Genomic DNA, 21,311 nt, shown 5'->3' on the forward strand with positions numbered 1-21,311 from the left:
GACCCGGGACAGTATTAACACGTTCCGGAATATATCCCCCATTCTTTATCATTCTGTTTAGAGATTAATTGTTCTACATTATACGCGCCCCATTCTACGTCGCCCGCCATCTCTTTGCCGTTATCAAGACGTTATTTAATGGATAATTTTCGTTGCACAAAGCACCCTACTCAGACGGCTTAATTAAGAAGAGTAATTATTATGTAGTCTGTAGCTACTTTCATTTTTATTATATGGAAATTACAGTTTTGTACTTTCGTTTTATTAGCCGAAAGAGATACCAGACAGTAAACTGAGTATTTGCATACGTTGCATGCGTAAAAGACGACCAATTTGCCTCATTCTAAAATCATGGAGATTAAGAAGATCTCGGTATCAAGAATCTAGGAAATAGTGACTGTTTGGCAAACTCAGTCAACTATTTATTTATTTAGTTCGTGTTTAGAGGAGTAACTCGGATTAACCGAGACCACATCTTGGCATAGAAACTAAAACTAAAACTGCCTCTTTCCACGTTCTTCAGTGTGCAGTCTCTAGCTCACTCACTTATATGTTATCTTCTAATGATTTTGTAAGTCAGTGTATAATCCTTGTTAGCTTGCCCACGTTAGATGGCGAATACGCGGGCGGAAGAAGCCACGCGTTTTCGTAAATTTTAATTATTTCGTGAGAGGGAAACGAAGCGGAGCGCGGGATCTTTTAAAGCGGGTCCCCACTTTAAAATTCGCAAGTACCCGGCTCTAGAAAAGTACGCCGCAGTATAATATCTCTGATTATACCGACATTAATTATTACGTTTATTACGACTTTCCGCTTATTCAGGGAGGTCCGAGGAATATAAAAATGATGCGCAGCAGCGACGAAGCATATATTTATCGAAGATTAATTAGGTATGTTAATGAAGATACGAAACATCCGGGCGCATGACACCGCGCAGTTTTATACGGTTGCAGCTGTGGGATCGCTAATGCCATTGCGACCTGCAATAGTCGTTGCGGCACGAAAAATTTTAATGAACAAAAACTCCCCGAGCGACAAACAACGGATGCAAAATGCGACTGCATAAAAATCCAGCCGTCATGAAATTGCAATCAACTGGAAGTTGTTTATTTTTATACAATCAAGCGTAATGAACATTACGAGCCGACGCATAATTGTTTGCCTAACAAAATAATTATCATTGTTCGCTCGCTCGCTCGCGGTATAATACGTAATTCTGCTGTAAATTGCGTATGTAATTTGAAAGTACAGTGGGATAATTACATTGGAAGCAGCAACGATAAAAAAAAGAACTACAAGACCTCCTTGGCTCAATTTTTTCCAGATTATAGTTCTGACTTGTTCGCTTTATGCAGTATCCAGAAAGTAAAATGCCAAGTTTTCGAGATAAAAAAAATATTTTAGCTCGCTTGGAAACTTGGAAATTTTCTACCTCTGTCTTCACTATCATATCCACATCCACATTACATAATACTGTTTCACACAGCCTTCGCATCCATCAATGTGGCAAAAGCTTACGAACTACGTCACCAGACCCTTCTATGTACTTTGTGAGTCTCTCAACGATAAAGAAAAATCGCTCACGAGGGAAAATGATCGACATATGTGTCTGACATGTAAAACAAATATTCTCACCCTGGAGGCCTAGTCAATACAAATTAGATATGTCCGAAAGATGACGAATAAAATATCTCAGAGCCCGAACTTTTAGAGAGATCATAAATAACAACCAAAGATATACATAATTAATATTAATAGTAATAAAGTTGAACATCTTTCGCGTAAATTTTAGATTACAGCATTAAATTTTCTTAGAGCGTCAAATAACATTTTGCCCAGAATTCAAGGCTTCACCCGTGAACCAGCGCACCATTGTAAGAAGAGACGGTAACTTATTTGCGAATAATGTCCCTGGAACTCGACATGACTTCTTGCTCAAATGATGAATTCCGACCGCCATTCAGTTTTAGCCATAAAAACATTCGGCACGGAAGGTACGCCATGTGTATCTCCTCTTGCAAATTTTATCGCGTAAATTTTACGAAAAACTAGCATGTACGGGACATTAAAACGTTAAAAACTACGCATTCCGGCCCGAAGGTATAGAATTTTGTAAAAATTGCGATGAGTATACATGGAATTGATGCTTCTTGAGCGTTTTACGTGACAGATATACGGCATTACTTCGCAAATATTTTAAAAAGCAATAAAATTTTTTAAATAATTTTTTATTTCACGAAGCGCTAAACGCGAAGGTATTTCGAAACATTTAGCGTATTTTTGATATATATGTGTATATATATATAATATATATATAGATAAAATATGTAAAACATATACGTATGGTATTCCTCGCAATCCGTCATATTCCTCCAAACCGTTCAATTTGACAGCGTTTTCCTTTCTTCGAGCCTTTTGTCGCGATTCTATCGTTATTTTTGTTGGAGCTCATCCCATTCGTTGGCAGCGCAAACATACTTATGTACTGTTATCGTTCTCGTTCAGTCGAGGGCATAGGACAAGAGGCATTTCAATTTCACGTGGTATATATTGCGCCGATGATATTCGCAGAATGGTTTCTCATAAAATTTCTGTTGGAAATATTTCGACCCAACACAAACTTCCGAGACATTTCAATCCAGTTATGTGAATAATTGCAACACTGACTGAGGCGATTACACTTTTTCGGAATAACATAAATATCAAACGACACGTTCGGAAAAAAGAATGAAATTCGGTTAGCAGTTTACACCAATGGAAAAACGACGAAATCGGTTAAATAAATTGATGGAAATACGCATCAGTGAATGGTATGCAATTTCGCGCAGCGACGTATAATTCTATTTGTTGCGTTCTAGAATGCCGACGCTGTTTCAAGCGAGGTCTGCAGCTGTTGAATTTTTGTTTTGTTTTTAATTGGCGCAGTATAGTTTAAATGGCGTAAAAGTTGCAATGTAACAGTATCCATAATTGTTTAAACAAACGTTGCGCAAAATTGGGTAATTATACGTAAAATTTTTTCATAAAAATTATTCTATTATTCCATTATTATATTTTTGATTTCCGCGAAATATATTTGATATCACGTCGGCGAAACGTATGCTGCTGTATTTTTCAATCTGGACATTCGAATAGCACGATTTTTTGTCGCTCGTGCAATATAAATAAAATAAATATATTAGACAAAGAATAGCAGACAAAGGATATAATACGTAACATATTTAATACTGAAAACACAGACGACAAATAACGAGATTTGTTAGATCCTGCAATTCAGAGTTACGTAGGTGTATATATAACCGCGTTTTTCGTCCTGTATTTCAGAAATCCTGGTCACGTACGGTAGCTTTAACCGACCAAAAAGAAGATACACGTTCTTTTTTAGCAGTGGTAACTTATTACACCGGCCAAGCCTTTAAAGTCCTCTCTAATCGTCGTACCAACGTGCACAGGATTTTTCTTGTTAGCCTACAACCAATAGTCCTGCTCGTGATTCCAAGAGATCAAGTACGAAGCTTCTATTCACACGTACGTTCAATATTCCGGAAAGTATTTGCCGTAATTTAATCTAATGGTTTGACAAAATGTTCAATAATTAAACTTCTTTATAATCTTCATTTAACAAATAATTCGTGTATTATTACATGTGATTTTAATTGAATTTCTATGCGAGAGAAAATAATAAATATTTTCCGACTAACACATTTCTCTCGACCAATTTCTGATCTGATCGAAGGAGAGATGTAAGCTTTAAGTCAATAGGCCTAACTTCAAACTGAATGAGTAATTAATCTCTCTCGATCCCCCTATCTGCATAAGCCGAGATTACCGAGTATCTAATGCACGAGACATCGATGAAGCTTAACCGGCCTAAGCCAGTTGGTGTAACAAGACTGCATCTACTTATATTTGGTCCAACATACAACTATATCTTTGCATATCGCACGGCTAAATGTTGCTTATCTTCACCGTTAGCCACATATTTAAATGTACATATTCATACGGCATAATCGCGCTTGAGCAAAGTTTCATAAAATATGCCGCAACCACATTTGTATCTGATAAGCACAAAATGTACACAGTTACACGGAATATCCGTACGCACATGTAGAAAATATTTTCTGTATGTTCTTTAATATTTATAACCTACGCACGAAGAGAAAAAGGATGCGCGCGTTCAAAACATTTATAATAATCAGATTCATAAATAAGTCTGCAAGGCGGGAAATGTTAAATATATGTTTAATATCAGCAACAATGCATCTCAAATGAAATTGCATCTAATTAAGTCTAATAATATTACTTTCTTTCTCTATCTTCTTTTCGGCACTAAAAGCTTTTACTGTTTGCGATTAGCATGGAAATAAAGCCGTGTCCCCTCAGTTTTTATCTTTCCTTATCATTACACGCGGCTCGAGATATGAAACACACGTCGCACGGGGGAGGTTTCGAATACATCGTTACCGTCCCGGCAATATTACGTTTCACCGGGTTATATGACCCATAGCGAGAAAGAGAGAGAGAGAGAGACAGAGAGAGAGAGAGAGAACCAAAGGGTTAAATACGTTATCGCCGCAATTTCCCTCCAGTCATCACGACCGGAAAATCAGAGCAATGAATACTGTACGCGATAATAAAACGCGATGCGTACGCGTCACCGGCGGCACCGTTAAAGCGTGCACTTTGGCGTGCATTCGCAATAAATAGTCCGGCAATCGTAGCTGCACCGGTATCGTTTAAACCATAGGGCAACATTCCGCCCTTTCAACTCTTTTGTATCGCCGTGCGCGTTCGCGTGTCAGGGCGCGGGAAGGCACAGAGCCGGCGAGCGACGTACGTTTCGCGGTGCTCATTGTTTCTCGTTTATAAATGCCAACGATGACACGCGTCGAGCCGCGTTTTCGTTTGCACGTTTCGCCATCGTGATTCGTCACATTTCAAATACTCATTTGTTTTTTCTCGCACACTTTTTTTTACAAAACTATACACGCATTCGTTCTCGCGCAAAGTGAGGGCCAGATTTGCATACGCACACACTAATCATTCACATCTCGCTGTTGTGAACATAATAGCGATTATGATAAATTAGAGTATGGCGCGGCGTTAAATTCAAAATTTACCAGGCAACGGACGACACCTAACGCGAGGAAAATTTTGCTCGAAGATTAGAGTCCAATGCGTCGTTGCAATATTTTCAAATTTAGCCACTACTGTAGCACAGCAATGTCACATTTTAGAAATAAATTTATCGCGCAAGGGACGTCTATTTTAACGACCATGTACAATGAATCACATATTGACACGAAATACGAGCAGGTCGTGTCTAATCTGGAGCGCCGAGCGATACGCCCGCGAATTCAAATGTGTCTCCTAGCGATTCAACCCGTTATTGTCGCTGCTCGCCTATATCGCGGTGACCTGTAAATTTAGGGAGCCCATCTAACTCACCGCGACCGGGCCGGGCTCGCCAGCGCCAGCTGCGTACTCTTAAATCCACGAGAAACCATATGCGATCGCGCGGAGGGCTCGCGCGGGATGGGTGGCAGAGAGCGCGGTATTAATTTCCCGGTAGCGATCGTGCGGTTGCACGGAGCGAAAGCGGCGAACCTGCCTCGCCATGCGTGAAATTGCAACCGCCACGCCATATCGGGCGTGCGTATTCGGCCCCGAAATTTTAATTTCGCATTTCCACCTGACGTGACATCGACGGGGCGCGTAAAAAGCGGATTGTCACTTGGCGATTAAGCGGTGTCGGCGGCGAGATCTCGCCAATCGCGAACGAAATTAGTGCCTCGCGACCAATTGCGCGTCCGCCGCGAGGCAAATATGAGAATCGAGTTCGTCCACAAAGAACTACAGAACGATGCTGCACCGCGAAATTTCGAGTTTCCGCGTAGTTTCCTGCTGTGGTATAGAGACTTGCGGTCTACGCCGCCGCCACCGCGATTCTCTATTCTGCTGAAGTCTGTATCAAGTTACGGAGATGTCTCCGCTTGCAATTGCTCCTCATTCAAAGCCAGCGTATCTCGCAATCGATGTGACTGTAGTCGATTCCCATGACGAATATATCAGAATCCGAATATCCGTGATTACCACTACTTCCCCCCGAAGAAGTTTTATGTATAATTCTTAATTTAAAAAAAACCTTCATGGAGAGAATCCGCATGGGATTTACGTGAAATTAGATCAGGATTAGATCAAGATAGATGGCTTGAATCCAATACGGACCGAGCATGGATATAGTTTAAATTATGCAGAGTAACTATCGGTCGAAACTGGACCTATCCATTGAGAATACTGTCGAGAGAGTCATCAGCATAAACTGGATCGGGATAGATCTGGAGCAAATATAGTTCAGATATATTCAACCCGATTTTATTAGTAACATTTTTATACTTTTATCTTCCTTAACTACAGTTTCTATTTTATGCTTTAGTTAAATATACCTCACGATAACGCAAATGTTATTTTTGTAAGAATGATATATTTTGCATAGCTTAAAATGTAATGGATTATATTTTTTTTTACAGCTTCTTTGTCTTCATGGATTAAATACTCCCATTTATTATTATTTTGCTAAAAGTATATATATACGCCAGTGAACCTCGAATAACATGACACTTGAATTGCACAAAGTTTCGAATAATATGATAAAAAATAATAACGACCTTACTTTTTAAAAGTTTTTTTAATAATCCCTTGGAACCAAACGCTCAATTTTATATGGATCTGGAGTCTTGAGTTACATAGGTTTTAATAGTATAGAATGTGATCTTTATAATTGCATGAATCCTAAGTCTCGAATAACACGGTTTTCAATATCAATACGAACCCAATTAATCGTGTTATTCGAGAGTTACTTGTATATAAAACATCAAATGTTCTCGGGTCAAACGTTTAGCCTTTCTGGAAAATTTTATCCCAACATTTGAAAAGTACATAGAGTTAAGAAACATGATAATAAGAAATCAATAAAAAATAACACATCAATAAAGAATCAGGCTAAGTCACGACGAAAGCGTCAAGTAAGAGAGGATGCCGCTGTTACTCGCGTAGAGAAAGAGAGTCCCGGCGATGATATCGCATAGTTTATTTTCATCGCGTATCACAAAACCGCGGATCCTTTGTGAATCACAGGGTACGAATGGACGGAAAGGCGCGGCAGGAAATGAGAGGAGGAGAGTGTAAAGGCGGGCGGACGAACGAACGAGCGGAACCTTTGAATATTCACGTGCACAGATGAATCGAACGGATTCCCCTGAATATTCAACCGTCTATGGCGATGATAAAAATTATTCTACGCTAGGGAAGAATCGTATTTCAGAGCTACCCGAGGTACTTTCTCAATATCGCAGTGATTTCTCGATGAGTTGATAAATCATAGACCCCAAGATATCTTTCTGAAATTCGCAGACAGATAATTATTGATTCTTCGAAATTAATGCATTTTGCTACTATACCGTATATTTTAAGAAGAGACGGCCATCAACTCCCATTTAGGCAAATTGTGTTTTAATCGGTATGAATAAATTATTCTTGAGTTATATAATCATTTACAGTTATGTAATAAATTCCTAAAAAAGCACTCGTCATAATTTAAATTGATATGTTATTCATCATGTTATATAATGTTATCATAGATGATGTGTTAGATAAATCGAGACATCACACATATGTCAGTGAAAAATGATATAGAATCATAAAAATCGCTTAATTAATGAATTGAAAATATGAGTTTTAAAACTGCATAGAATGTCCCGAAATGACAGAAAAATAATTGTCGATTTTTCGCGAGGACGGGGAATGACACATCGTATTTGCGGTTTTACGTCGGAAGGAGAAAGGAGGGAGATCACGGATATGTTTCTCTAGCCACGGCGTGTATCGACAGGAATTCATATCGTCAGAAAAGAAAAATATTCCCCATCGCTTCCGTAGTCGTGGTTCAAACCGCCGCGCCGGTTAGACGGTTGACGTCCACCCCGGAAGTTCCGGAGTGGGATTCGGCATGAAATTCCAAAAGCGGAATCTTTCAACCGTCGCGGCGAAGAACGAACTCCCCTCGATCTCTTCGTCGAGACTGATACTTCGGCATATTACTGGGGAAACTGTGGAACGTTATTTATGTAAAAGGTGCAGTAGGTAGGGAAGAATTTCTTAACTTTACCGGGAAAATTCCTTTTCTTCGGTCTTTAGCGAGAAAGTGAGGGCAGTGAGCGAAGGAGATATTATAGTGCAATCTGAAATAGCACGTATAAAAGCGCCTAGCTATGTTGGCAAATAGATATTTCCCTGAGTACACAGTAGACACACGTCTGTGCAACTTCCTCGACGTTTAAGTCTCATATCCATACAACTGCGCAACTACGGCATAACTTGAATATTTGATTTTGTACGTTGAAAAAAGAAATATGCGAGTATGAGAAATATACTTGTAACGTAGAACCCAGACGTATAATAAATAATTCGAGGTACAATACATCATTTAATACATGCCGAGCATACTCGCAAGATTATAGGTATGTATATGTTATAAGCAGAATTAATTAAAATCGGATAGGTAATTTTCGAACGTGCAGAAAGTTGGACCGCCGACGAAAAGTTATTCTGTATTCAGCCAGTATTGTTACTATTCTGGATAGGGTTTAATTAAAGATACCCTTGAGGGCTGCAATGTTTGGAAGAAAGCTCTCACGAACAAAGGGACGAATGGAGTTGATCGAGACCATCCTCTCGTTAGACGAGTGCCTCAGGGCTAAGTGGTTTACACCGAAGCTTACAATTTTCATTCGCTTGTCTACATTGCGTCTTCCAACGTATATGCCAAACAGTTGGCAGTGTCAAGAGAAAGTGTTCACGACGAGAAGCGTTGTTTTATGGCACAATAAATATGTAAATGAGTAAAACATTTCGCCTAAATATTCGCAAATATCGCTTTAAAAAAATAGACTAATGCTACTTTTAAAAATGCAGTATACTGATATAGAACCATGAACTGCTGCCATAACACATCTAGCTGATAGGAAGGGTTTTCGCTTGAATTCGCGTAAACGCCGGGTCAACTGATATTCCAGGATCGCGCGCAAACAACCTAACGGCACGGCGACGGCCAGCGTCGTTGGCGATGGCGGGATTATGGGCTCTCTCAGCTATGGGGAAGGGCCCTACTTGCGGGTCGAGGTAATCAACTGAATGAGCAAGTGACTCTCGAGGACCGACCTCGTGCGGATACGCCGCCGCCGGTAGCAACCGTTTCATCCCTGCCTTCCTTCCTCGCACCCTTCACCCCTCTCACTCTCTCCTCGATGCGGTCATCTGAATAAACCATGAGTGTTGCCTTAATGACGGAATCGAAGGTACAAACGGCACGCCGTCCCGTTCCCGTACTCGAATCACTGGTGGTGGATATACACGGCAGAGATAAATTGCGGCGGGATTCGCTCTCGCCGCGCCGTGTCTTGAAGAGACCTTATAAGCGCGACTTTTGCGTAATGTTATACAGCGCTTAAACTCAAATCGTAACCGCATTAACGCCGATTGCGGCGCAGCATCGCTCGGAGCTCAAGTTTATTTAAATACATAACTTCGTGTCTCTGTTCGTACCGGAAGGAAGACCGATAATACGCGAGATGTCGGATAACTTAGTCCCGACCGGCCAAACGCAGACATACATGAACGCGATTGTGCTTATTTATTTACGCATCCCCGAAGCACCATTGCGCATTTCGGTTGCATCGACATGGCGCGCGATAACGTTTGCGAAACCAATATCTAACGCACCGAACGTTTGACATTGACGTGATGTTTAAACAATGTTGATATTTTACATGCACATGCATTAACACATATTTGCGCTCACGGTCGCGTAAAAGTAAAAAAAAATCCGCTCGCGTGTTTGTACAACGCATATTTATAGAAGCGGCGGACGCGGTCACCGTCGGTATTATTCCTCGAGCAAGGTTTTCTATTGCGTTGAAATAATGCTCCTCCACCACGAAACTTTCTTTATTCCGCACCAAACAAAACGCAGCCGTTCCATGTGCACAAGTATAACGAAAATCGTAATTAAACGCTGAATTTTATATAACGCTCTTCTCAGTAATTATACTTCGTTCCGTTTGTAATTTCCTTAGGTAGCTGGTATTTTATTTAACTACCTTTTAATAGTCGACGAGTCGTCCGAGTTAAAGTTCCTGTGATACTCACTAAAATTCACTCGTGCCTTGAACTTCCTTTTGACTAAGGAATAATTAAAATACTTCAATTAAATGAATTCTTATCTTCCCGGCCAGATTTCTTTACCCCGGCCCCGCCTGCTTTGTCTTGCTTTATATTAAAGTTGATGTAACAAATATTAATCAATCGATATCTCCCGAACGTGTTTCACATATAAATGTAAAGCAGAAATACAGAACATAAATAGACAAAGAAAAAGTATTTTCGAATAAACAGAAAGAAAATTCTATTTTTGATTATGTAGAAAAGAATATATATGTTGTGCAAATCTGTTCAGTTACCTATGCAATTCTTCGGCTTTAACGATCAATGTGTTTAATTTGGCATTATCAGACCGCCGAGCAAAGATTCGTAATTACGCTTTAATACAATCACCATCATTACTTTGACATTGCCGTGTAAAGTTAGTGACGCACGCGTATATTGCGAACGAACTCAAACATAATATCCTGAAAAGCACTCGTAACTCTATTTCGTTGGGTCACATACCTCGTACAAGGCTCTAGACCATGATACCGCAATCTGCTTTTGCTATTCCCAGTTTGATAGATGTTTAATATTACTTGAAAATCTCTACGCATGATATAGCGATGCTCATGACGTATATATAAAGATATAGTAAATCGAATTGTTAACAAAAACAGACTCAACCATAAATTTCCCGCAATACAGCCGGTGTTATTTATAATCCAATGAATATTTTAGAAAGTCTTATTCGTTATCAGCTATCTACCGTAACTTGAACGTCAACGCTTTGTAAATTCACATTCGTTAATATCCATACAGGGAGAGAATTTTTTGTTATATTTTACCGTTAAGTTCACTACAAACAATGGGACAACTTGGCAACCAAGGAATTTTTGAAATATACTTACCAAAGACATTTTACAAACAACGTGATAAAAATTACCAAGCGGATTGGTAATTTTTGAAAAATTATTGAAATTTCCTAGATATATTTCAGTAAAATTAATCAAACATATTTTATATCTTATATTTTAATGTAATAGATATTAATATTTTTTATTATGGTAGATATATTAATCAGAATAGCTCGCAAAAAATTCGTGGTGATACATGTTGTCCCACGACTATCATGATTTCAGGGTAAATTTTAAGAGAAAATTCTCTCCGTGTAGAAATTGTAAGATTCCATAAAAAGTTTTATATTAAAAGTATATCAATATCTGATTTAACAACTACGTAATGTGTAGTTCGATGATCAAACCTAAGCGAGGAAAACGAGTGCCGAAAAAATGATAAATGACAGATATGAAAGGGAAAACTCGTCTCGTCGGATAAAGTTTTCCAGATGGAAGCGTATCGCCTGCGATTTGAGAATCCGGCGTCTTTCAGGGAGAAAGAATAACTGTCGCCATCGATGTCACGGTCGAACACGTGGCGGTAATCTTCGAGGATAACCCGCCGTGTCAATGTTACAACCGATCCGAAACGTAAACGTCCTTCTCCACACTCATCGAAAACCGCTTGTCACTTTCCTACCGTCATGGAATACGCGTTACGGAGAACAACTAAGCATATATCGCGAGCGGATTTTATTGACGTCCCCCTGAATTCTTCCCCGGCTTTTCTACCGGCTTTATAATGCAAAACGTCGGATTCTCGGCGCACTCATATCGCGGTCTTCCTCGTCGTAGCTTCCGACAGCCGTTATACCGAGGCAGCCTCATAATGTTCACATGACGGGAACTAGAGGAAAACGCCGCAGGTGCTTATGCACATCGCGGCGTTGCCTTTCCGGATAACGTGAATTAATAAAAGATGCGTCAATCCGAGGACGCGCTTAACGTAGCATTGCGAGAAATATAATATTTTTCAGCGGAAGCCTATTGGCATGTAAAACCCGCGATCGTGCACATTGTAGTGAAGGATACTATTTCATTGTCAAGAATAGATATATACACTCGCTACATTATATATACATATATAAGTATATGACAAAAACAGAAATTCTTGCGAGAGACTATTTTACAAGATACATTGTTAAGATACATTATCTTGAGAGTTACTAAGTTTCCTTAGTAGTATATCCTTAGCAATATTGACTTGCGCTTCAATTCGCGGAATAACGTAGACTCGATATACACATGTATATTTGGATTAATAACTTATTAAAACATTTATCATATTCTGTCGGAATATAATTGTTTAAATTCTCTGGACATTAATAAATATCCAGATAATTTTTATGTGAAAGATATTATGCCTGTATAAAATTTCTATTATCATTAAAAACGCATAATAAGCGCAATAGCATGTCTATTAAAAATTAATATCGGCTTTCCGTCATCGGTAAACTTTTTCGAACAAATATGAAACTGATATTTGGATTTCAGACATGTAAAAATCCGGTATCTCATTTTCGGACGGGCAAATAACGCCGGTACAATCTAAGCGGATGAAAGTTCGATTTTCTCTCGTGATACGTCTACATAAATAATGTGTAAAATCGTGAAACTTTTCAAATTAAAAAAAACACGATGTTCGTTGTGTCGGAGCGCTGGCAGCTAATGCGTAATTTATTAAGATACACGGTCTCTTTAGTCGATACGGAAACAAGAGATGAAGAAACGAGCGACCTGAGAAAACTTATCGCCGCCTGTGTTATCGGGGACAGCATGCTTTTAAATATATTTCAACAGGATTTATGGCCGACAGATTTATGAGAATGTCCACACGTCCATTTTAACGATTTTATATCCTGCACGACGGTACTTACGTCGTAAAGAGCCAGCAATCGCATTAATCACTGCGACATCGTTGTTCGATCGCATAAATTTTATCACAGATCAAAAATAAATATTAATGATAATAAATAACTAAACATATATGTTGTATATTGTAATCGATATCTCGACTACAATAATGCGAACTTGTAAGTTTGAAATTTTATTATTGCTAAGCTAAATAATTAATCGAGATGCAAAGCTGTAATAATATGATAACTGCGCGCAATATTAATCGAGATATTGAAAAAAATTTTTAAATTGTATCTAATTTCTTTAGATTTAAAACTTAAAGAAATAAAGCCAAAGTTGCTTGCCAAACACTATTTGCACACTATTTGACTAATCATTCAATGCTTAATGTATTACTAGATAATTACGTTGTTTAAAAGTACATCCTATGCGCATTTCAAACAGTTCGTATTGTACTATTTTGTCATGAATACTATTATAGCCTGTTGCATAGTTAATATAAGCGCATTGATACATCCTTGACAGTACAATTGGCTGAGATCGTTGGAAGAATGTGGACAAAAACGTGTATAGCCTTCATAATTGCATTTTTGTGTGTGATAGTGCAGTATAATGTGATATATGCCAAACGGATACTAGCTATATCAAATTTTCCATCGTACAGCCATCAAATATCTTATCGCGCTTTATGGTTAGAATTACACAGACGAGGTCATGAAATTGTGTCGGTCACTACAGATCCTATAAACAATTCTTCTTTAACTAATTATACAGAAATTGACTTAAAATACTTTTATAATCATAATTTTCCCGAATATAAAACGCTTCTACCGTATGCTAGCGTTACTAAGGCGAGCCTTAAGTTACAACTTCTAGAAGTAGAACGAAGAATGGTATGGGCTGCGTTACACATCTTGAATCGTGAAGTTTTTAAAAAACCAGAGATGAAAAAATTATATGCACCTGGTAGCAACGAACATTTTGACGCAGTTATTGTAGCGCAGGGTCCCACAGTTTCGATGAATGCTTTCGCATACAGATTTAACGCTCCTCTCATAGGTAACAAAAAGACAATATTAATATAATAAATAAATTAGATTATAATACATTTGGTTTTGAACAATTACTCGTTTTATAACCGCATATCATGAGGCAATAAAAAGTGACCTGACACGTAGGTATTTCAAGCACGGACGTATTCAATCATTTGCGCTATACGTTTGGATCTTTGCTTCTCCCATCGCATATTTCTAATTGGCAAACCAATACGCCAGTTGAAAAAAACATGTCATTTTGGAGGAGACTCGTCAACTTTTATGAAGTGTGGAGGCAGATGTATTTCTGGGCGAACGAACATACTGTTATAGAGGATGCGATCGCGAAAGAGTACTTAGGACAAGATCTGCCGCATATCGACGACATAACGAGAAACATGAGCATATACCTTGTAAACAAACATCCAACGTTTTTACATGGCAAACCCGAACAACCGAATGTCATATTTTATCATGGTTTTCATATTGCAAAAGCACCAGATACTCTGCCAGAAGTATATATAACACATATATATATATGTATATGTATATTATTTTTCCGATCTCTTTAAATGAGATTTATTATATTTTTTTTATTATATACATAGTGCCGTGTTGTGCATTTACATAACCATTAGTCTCGTTATATTCGATAGAATGTAAAACAATTTCTTGACGACGCGAAGGAAGGATTTATTTATGTCAGTCTTGGAACTAATGTTAGATGGGAGGACCTACCAAACAATGCGCTTGAAGCTTTCGTTGAAGCATTCTCAGCTTTGCCGTATAAATTTATTTGGAAATTTAACCCTGATCTATTACCCAAGAAATTTAAAAATATCCTGGCATTGAATTGGCTCCCTCAGCAAAGCATTCTCGGTAACATCACGGGTGCAAAATGTCTTAACCTTTAAGTGCGCAGCTTTGCATGTATGTAAAGCGACTTAAACGACTTTTCGATGCATCGTGTACTCTCCCTTATGAAGTTTGATCTGAAAACGCGCCGCTTTGTACATCTCTAAGGGCCTTCTCTGGCCTTCCTAGCAGAAAGAAAAAAATACTTAGAATGTTACGAAAAATTGCGCATTTAAAGGTTAAATTCAATAATTTCTGTATTTCTATCTTAGAATTAGTAATCTCTGAAGTTTGTGCTAATTTTTTCGCTCGCAGCTCATCCAAATATCAAGCTATTTATTTACCAAGGTGGTCAACAGAGTACTGAAGAAGCTATTTATTACGGGATTCCACTAATAGGATTTCCCATTATATGGGATCAAATATATCAAGTGCAAAATATAGTAAGACTAGGTGTTGGAATTCAACTTCAGATTGATAATCTTTCGAATAAAAGCATTATGGCCAGTATACATGAAGTTATAAGCAACAAGAGGTACTATGCCGTCTAAATCATAGATTAATAAATAACTTTATCCTTCTTATATTACATGTTGATAGATGTAATATAAAAATAAGAGTTTTATTATGCCTTAAAATGTGTAAGAACATTATTCTTTGTTTTCAGATACAAAAATCAAATGGAACATCTGAGTAAACTCTTTAAGGATTCACCGTATGACAGTCTTCAAAATGCGGTACAGTGGATTGAGTACGTGATACGTCTAAATGGGACACCTTTCTTGCGAAATAGTCTTGGCGATGAGCCGTGGTATCAACGATACGACTGGGACATCATCGGATTTCTCGCCATAGTATTATTTATTGCATCCCTTATTTCTATATGGGCACTACTTCAGATTTTTCGATTTCATTTACGATTATTATCGAACTCGCTGTGGTAGAGAGTTCTTAGTATTAGAATATATTAATGTTATTATACTAAACCAAAAATGCATTAGTTTCCATATACTAATAATAATTTCAGTAAATTATCTTAAAGATTTCTGTCTTCATGTATAGCTTCTAAGATCATATTAAATTATATTATATATGATATTTTAAATAAAAGCTGTAATTGAAATAGGATGTTCTTTTATATATATATAAAGTTAATAACGTAGAGAAAAAATTTGTCTTTTAATTATTTTTTAACACAACAGATCTATTTAAAAAGATAGTATAAAATCTTAATTAAATTATTTTTTATATCACATTTATCAGCGTCTTATATAAGCACATACTATATATATTATATATGTATATACATTTAAATAATATACATTATGTCTGATAATATACAATGAATTTTTTATATTTATGTCAGTAAGAATGGCATAATGAAAGAATTATGAAGTATCTGGGTGGGGAAGCCTTGAAAACTAACTTTTGAGTCTTGATAATGGCCATTAAGCAACATATTTATACCAGTAACTCGTATAAATTTCAAAAGTATACTACAATCTACTTTAGAAAAGCATTCACGACCATGGCAAAATGTGGAAAGTTATTTATAAAATGTTTATCGTATTATCTTTGTGGTTTCTACTGGCAAACGATATAACGAATACCGAAAGAATACTCGTAATTACGCCTGCACCTTTTTATAGTCATCATGTAGTTTTCCGAGCGTTGTGCTTAGCCTTAAATAAACGTGGACATGAACTAACCGTGATAACTCCACATCCGATAAAAGATTCGACATTAAAAAATTATACAGAAATTGGTTTGGATTTACATGAAATAAACAAATACTACCATTTAGTATCACAACTGCCGATGATCGAATTCCTCAAATTCTTATGGAAGTTATCACATCAAGTAAGCATAAAAATATTTGAAGACCTAAAATTTAAAGAACTCTACAGACACGATAGCAATGAAAAGTTCGACGCGGTTATTCTAGAATCACTAGGTTGTATGTCACTATCTACTATGGCGTATAGATTTAACGCTCCTCTTATAGGGGTAAGATAATTTCTGCAAATAATATATACAAGTTATCTCGCAAATGACATGTATTATACAAGAAATGGTCAATATTTTAAAGATGCATTGCTCGTTATAAGCGTAAAAATATTGACTTTTTCTCTTAAAACAAGAATACTCAAAATGTGTAATGAAAAAGAAGATTGATATCGATTAATCCGTGACATTATATATATCTTAGGAATTATATCTGTGAACATACACAATTACCATCGATATATTTTTGGTAGTCCTATATATCCATCGCATCCTTCAAACTGGGAATTTAATATACTACCTGAAGAAAATCCGTCGATTTGGCAAAGACTGTGGAACTTTATCGACACGTGGTGCCTTATTCATTATTGGATTAATAATTACATAACAGTGGAGCAGGAAATCGTTAAAAAATATCTCGGAAACGATATACCGTACATCGTCGACATAATGAAGAACATGAGTGTGATGTTAGTCAATGAGAACCCGATACTTGCATACCCCAGACCCGAACAGCCAAACGCAATATTTTTTAACGGTATCCATATACAAAAAACACCACCATCTTTACCAAAAGTATGTAATCATTAACAATTATTCTTCTGAGATATCGTCGAGCTATTTGCTTATTACCTACTTCCATTATTTCTTAATAAACATGAGTAATAAACTTAAATCAATGACAAGGACTTAGGACAATTCCTAGATGACGCGATGGAAGGATTTATTTACGTGAGCTTTGGAACTACTTGCCATGATTTACCGAAAGAAACGCTGAAGAACATTGTTGAAGTGTTTTCGAAATTACCTTATAAAATAGTTTGGAAATTCGACTGCGAGTTGCCGGAAAAGCTCGATAATGCATTTATCTCAGAATGGTTTTTGCAGCAAGGCGTACTCGGTAAAATTAAAAGTGTGAAGTCATTATTCCGCGATCGATAGTCCATTTACACGATGCGCGGCGCTAATTATCTCGTTCGTGCAGCTCATCCGAACATCAAGCTGTTTATTTATCAAGGAGGAACCCAAAGTACTGAAGAAGCTGTCCACTACGCGGTTCCAATCTTAGGAATTCCGACTATATCCGAACAAGAAAATCGAGTTCGACGATTGGTCTCGTTGGGTGCGGCAATATATATTAAATTTAACGAATTAACCAAGGAACGTCTTGATAGTGCTATTTATCAAATCCTCAATGATAAAAGGTATTATGTGCATATAATACGTTGATTACTTGAAATTTGGATGTCAGTCATAAATGCTTGACATGCAAATTTCCATCTAGGTTTCGTCAATTATATATGACTGCAGACAAACTAGTTTATAAACTAGTATCTGGATCAATATAATGTTCGAAGATGATACTACAATATAAACGAATTACCAGTAATCTCTTATTGACAATTCACATTTATACTGTAATATTATATTTAAAAGTTGTAATGTATAACAAATATTTTACAACAAATTTGGTGAAATAATTCTGATGTTTTTTACATCTTAATTGTTCGATTTATATAAAATTCTCTTAGAAGTCAATATGTAATAGATATACACTAATATAAGTTATATTATGATCAGTTTTTGTTATATAATACTTAAAAAATTAATAAGTTTTTCTTTAACTATTGATACAGTTAAATTGCGAATTTATTAATTTACTTTGTAGTTACAAAGAAAAGATGATGTACCTAAGTTCTCTCTTCAAGAATCAACCATATAACAGCACTGAAAATTTAATATGGTGGATAGAATTCGTGATGCGTCACAAAGGGGTAAATCATCTTCGATTTAGTGACAGCGATAAACCATGGTATCAACGTTACGATATAGATATTATTGCGTTGCTCGCCACGGCATTATTTATAATCGAATGCGTAATAGCACTAACTATTATCCAAATTATACGTTTTACCTTAAACAATATTGTTTAAGATACTTTCTTGCCGTTACTAAATCGTTAAATCTTAAATTAATTTTTCGTAATAAAAATATTATCGTAATACGTAAGCAACATTTTTATTCCATGTAAATCAGAAATGAAAATTTTATTACAAAATATTAAGTAGCTTATATCCAATCAATTTAACTAATTGTCCTAATTTTCATTTACTTTTATATTCTTTCTATTATTCAAAGTTTGATTAAATTAGCAATACTATCTTTAAAAATCAAAAATAAAGAACTCTTTGCAATTATTCTAAAATGATATTAATAAATTAGTAATTATTTTATAATATTACGCGATATTAAATCATTTTGCATTTAAAATACTACACGACAATATGCTATTGCAACAATATTACGTACATGTGTCCACGTATCTATCAGTTGTTCTAGTAATAAAAATTTTAATTATACATATAATTATCTTGAGTATATGTCTCCAATTACCAGATTTAATATGATGCATATAATAATTAAATTGAAATCGAACAGTAAAGTTATTTAATGCAATTTGATAACATGCTTTTATACTAGATGCCGTCGAGATATCAATATCATCACTCCCGATTTCTCTATTTAACTTTTTCACAGACGAATTTTTGAAGTTAGAAAGTTCTTTAATTATACTTTATTCAATTTTAAAATCTGTAGCAATTATAAATAAAGAAGAAAAGAGTGGAAAAAATAAAAATATTGTAGTAAATATTGTTAGTTTTCCCTTTCTCAATAATATTAGAATTAAAAAATAAAATTAAATGTATATATATGTGCTAGTGTCCTTGGAGAGATTACTACGAGCCATAATTATACAATATAATTTAAACAGACTTATCGTAGAAATATTCAACTAATTATTATAACTGACATTAACCCTCAGGGTACGGGCTGGGTTAGCGTAACCCGAGCGAATTTTGAAAGTAGCGCCATTTCAAAGGAAGTGAATGAGGGGGGTCCGTACCGGGGGGGAAAAATCTTTGAGGTAGCTACTATGTGAGCGCCAAGGGGCAGTGTCAGTCTACGCTTGGTGCTCAAGTTATACGATTTTGAAAATTAAACTCGGGTAGTCTACACCCAGTCCGTACGGAACGTTACAAAATCCGTGTTTTTCAAACAAAAAAAATTGTGTTTTTCGAGTATTTGCTGCAGTAGAGTATTCTGGTATGTATAATTTACTATTTTTAATATACTTTTGTGCATTCTAACCTCAAAATGATGCTCTGTAGCATACCAGCATAACGTATCCGTGCATGCAATTTTTGTTATTTATTTATATTATACTAATCAACAACATCCAAAAGAACTATTTTTACTTTAAGATATTTTTTTTGCGTTATTACGATAAATCAAGCAAGTAACGTTATATCGCTATCGCAAAAAAACGGGTATTTTCATAGTTCAAAAAAAATATACTTTTTGAAATGGATCAAAAAACGAATTCAGCCATTTCAAAGAACAACTTTTTAGCTTTCAAACGCGACTTAAAAAATGTCGATATCTTTTTTTTCATAAAGTTATGCAATTTAAAAGAAAAAATGAATTTTTATGAAAATTTTTTGAGAATGGTTTACATTTTCAAATGTATCTTTGTTTAAACAAATAATGTAATAAATCTATCAACGCCATTGTATTTTTGAGAAAATTTCCGATCCAGAGAAAAAAAAATTTGTTTCAATTGATAAATTACAGCCCGATATACAGTCAATCAAAGTCGCCGGGTTAGGCTAACCCATGTCCGTACGGAACGTAACTTTTTTATAGTCCGTACCCTGAGGGTTAACATTCATATTATAATTTTCGTTAATTGCACTTATGTCCTTCAGAATTTAATTATTTAAATTACAATTATATGTGTGCAAAGTACTGAGTATAAAGTGATGTTTATAAATTTATATGTCTTCGTACTCTTTCTCTCTCTCCCTCCCCTCCCTCTCTCTCTCTCTCTCTCTCTCTTTCTGTCCTTCTGAAAATGTACTAATACATCTAACTTTTTAAATAGACCAACGACGCCCCATGATTTTTACATCAATAAAGAATGTCATAGAAAAAAATCGATTTTAGCTATTTTTAGAAGATAGGATTCGATACAATAGTTTATGTGTATATATGACTAAACTCGATTTAGTGTTTAAAAAACACGTTTGTTTTTGAGTTGTTAAACCATTTAATAAAAGAAGAATTTGTTTTAATCTCGAATTTAAAAATATTATATGTTGATAGTAGTGTATTGTTCGATATAATACAACCGACGATATACAAATATGTTTTGGAACACTGATTTAATGCTCTTGAGATTGGAAATAGATTCTGTTATTGCTATGCATACAATAGCAATATGCGATACGGCACATTACAAGGTATTACGAGACATTTCTATAGACTAAAAATCTTTTAGGAAAGCAAATTTTAGTTATAAATAATATAAATATGCAAAGATTTTGACTAATACAGTGGCAGCGTTTAAGTTTTATTGTGTAAGTATAAGATACCGTTAACGTTAAACTGTGACCACTGAAAG

The 21,311-nt window shown here is 36.1% G+C and overlaps 2 protein-coding genes across 2 annotated transcripts; both read left to right on the top strand.

Annotated features, from left to right (window-relative positions):
- The first annotated feature begins 13,472 nt into the window (after positions 1-13,472).
- On the top strand, positions 13,473-15,917 carry LOC139814651 (UDP-glycosyltransferase UGT5-like). The gene is made up of 5 exons (XM_071781078.1): positions 13,473-14,015; positions 14,135-14,505; positions 14,647-14,869; positions 15,161-15,380; positions 15,513-15,917. The coding sequence occupies exons 1-5, from the start codon at positions 13,508-13,510 to the stop codon at positions 15,787-15,789; spliced, it is 1,599 nt and encodes a 532-aa protein (XP_071637179.1). The 5' UTR covers positions 13,473-13,507; the 3' UTR covers positions 15,790-15,917.
- A 157-nt stretch (positions 15,918-16,074) lies between these two features.
- Positions 16,075-20,606, top strand: LOC139814652 (UDP-glucosyltransferase 2-like). Its single transcript, XM_071781079.1, has 5 exons — positions 16,075-16,857; positions 17,062-17,425; positions 17,537-17,750; positions 17,835-18,054; positions 18,519-20,606. Exons 1-5 carry the CDS (start codon positions 16,382-16,384, stop codon positions 18,781-18,783), a joined length of 1,539 nt encoding a protein of 512 aa, XP_071637180.1. The 5' UTR covers positions 16,075-16,381; the 3' UTR covers positions 18,784-20,606.
- The last annotated feature ends 705 nt before the right edge of the window (positions 20,607-21,311 follow it).

This window comes from Temnothorax longispinosus, chromosome 6 (assembly GCF_030848805.1).
Source record: "Temnothorax longispinosus isolate EJ_2023e chromosome 6, Tlon_JGU_v1, whole genome shotgun sequence".
Lineage (NCBI taxonomy): Eukaryota > Metazoa > Arthropoda > Insecta > Hymenoptera > Formicidae > Temnothorax > Temnothorax longispinosus.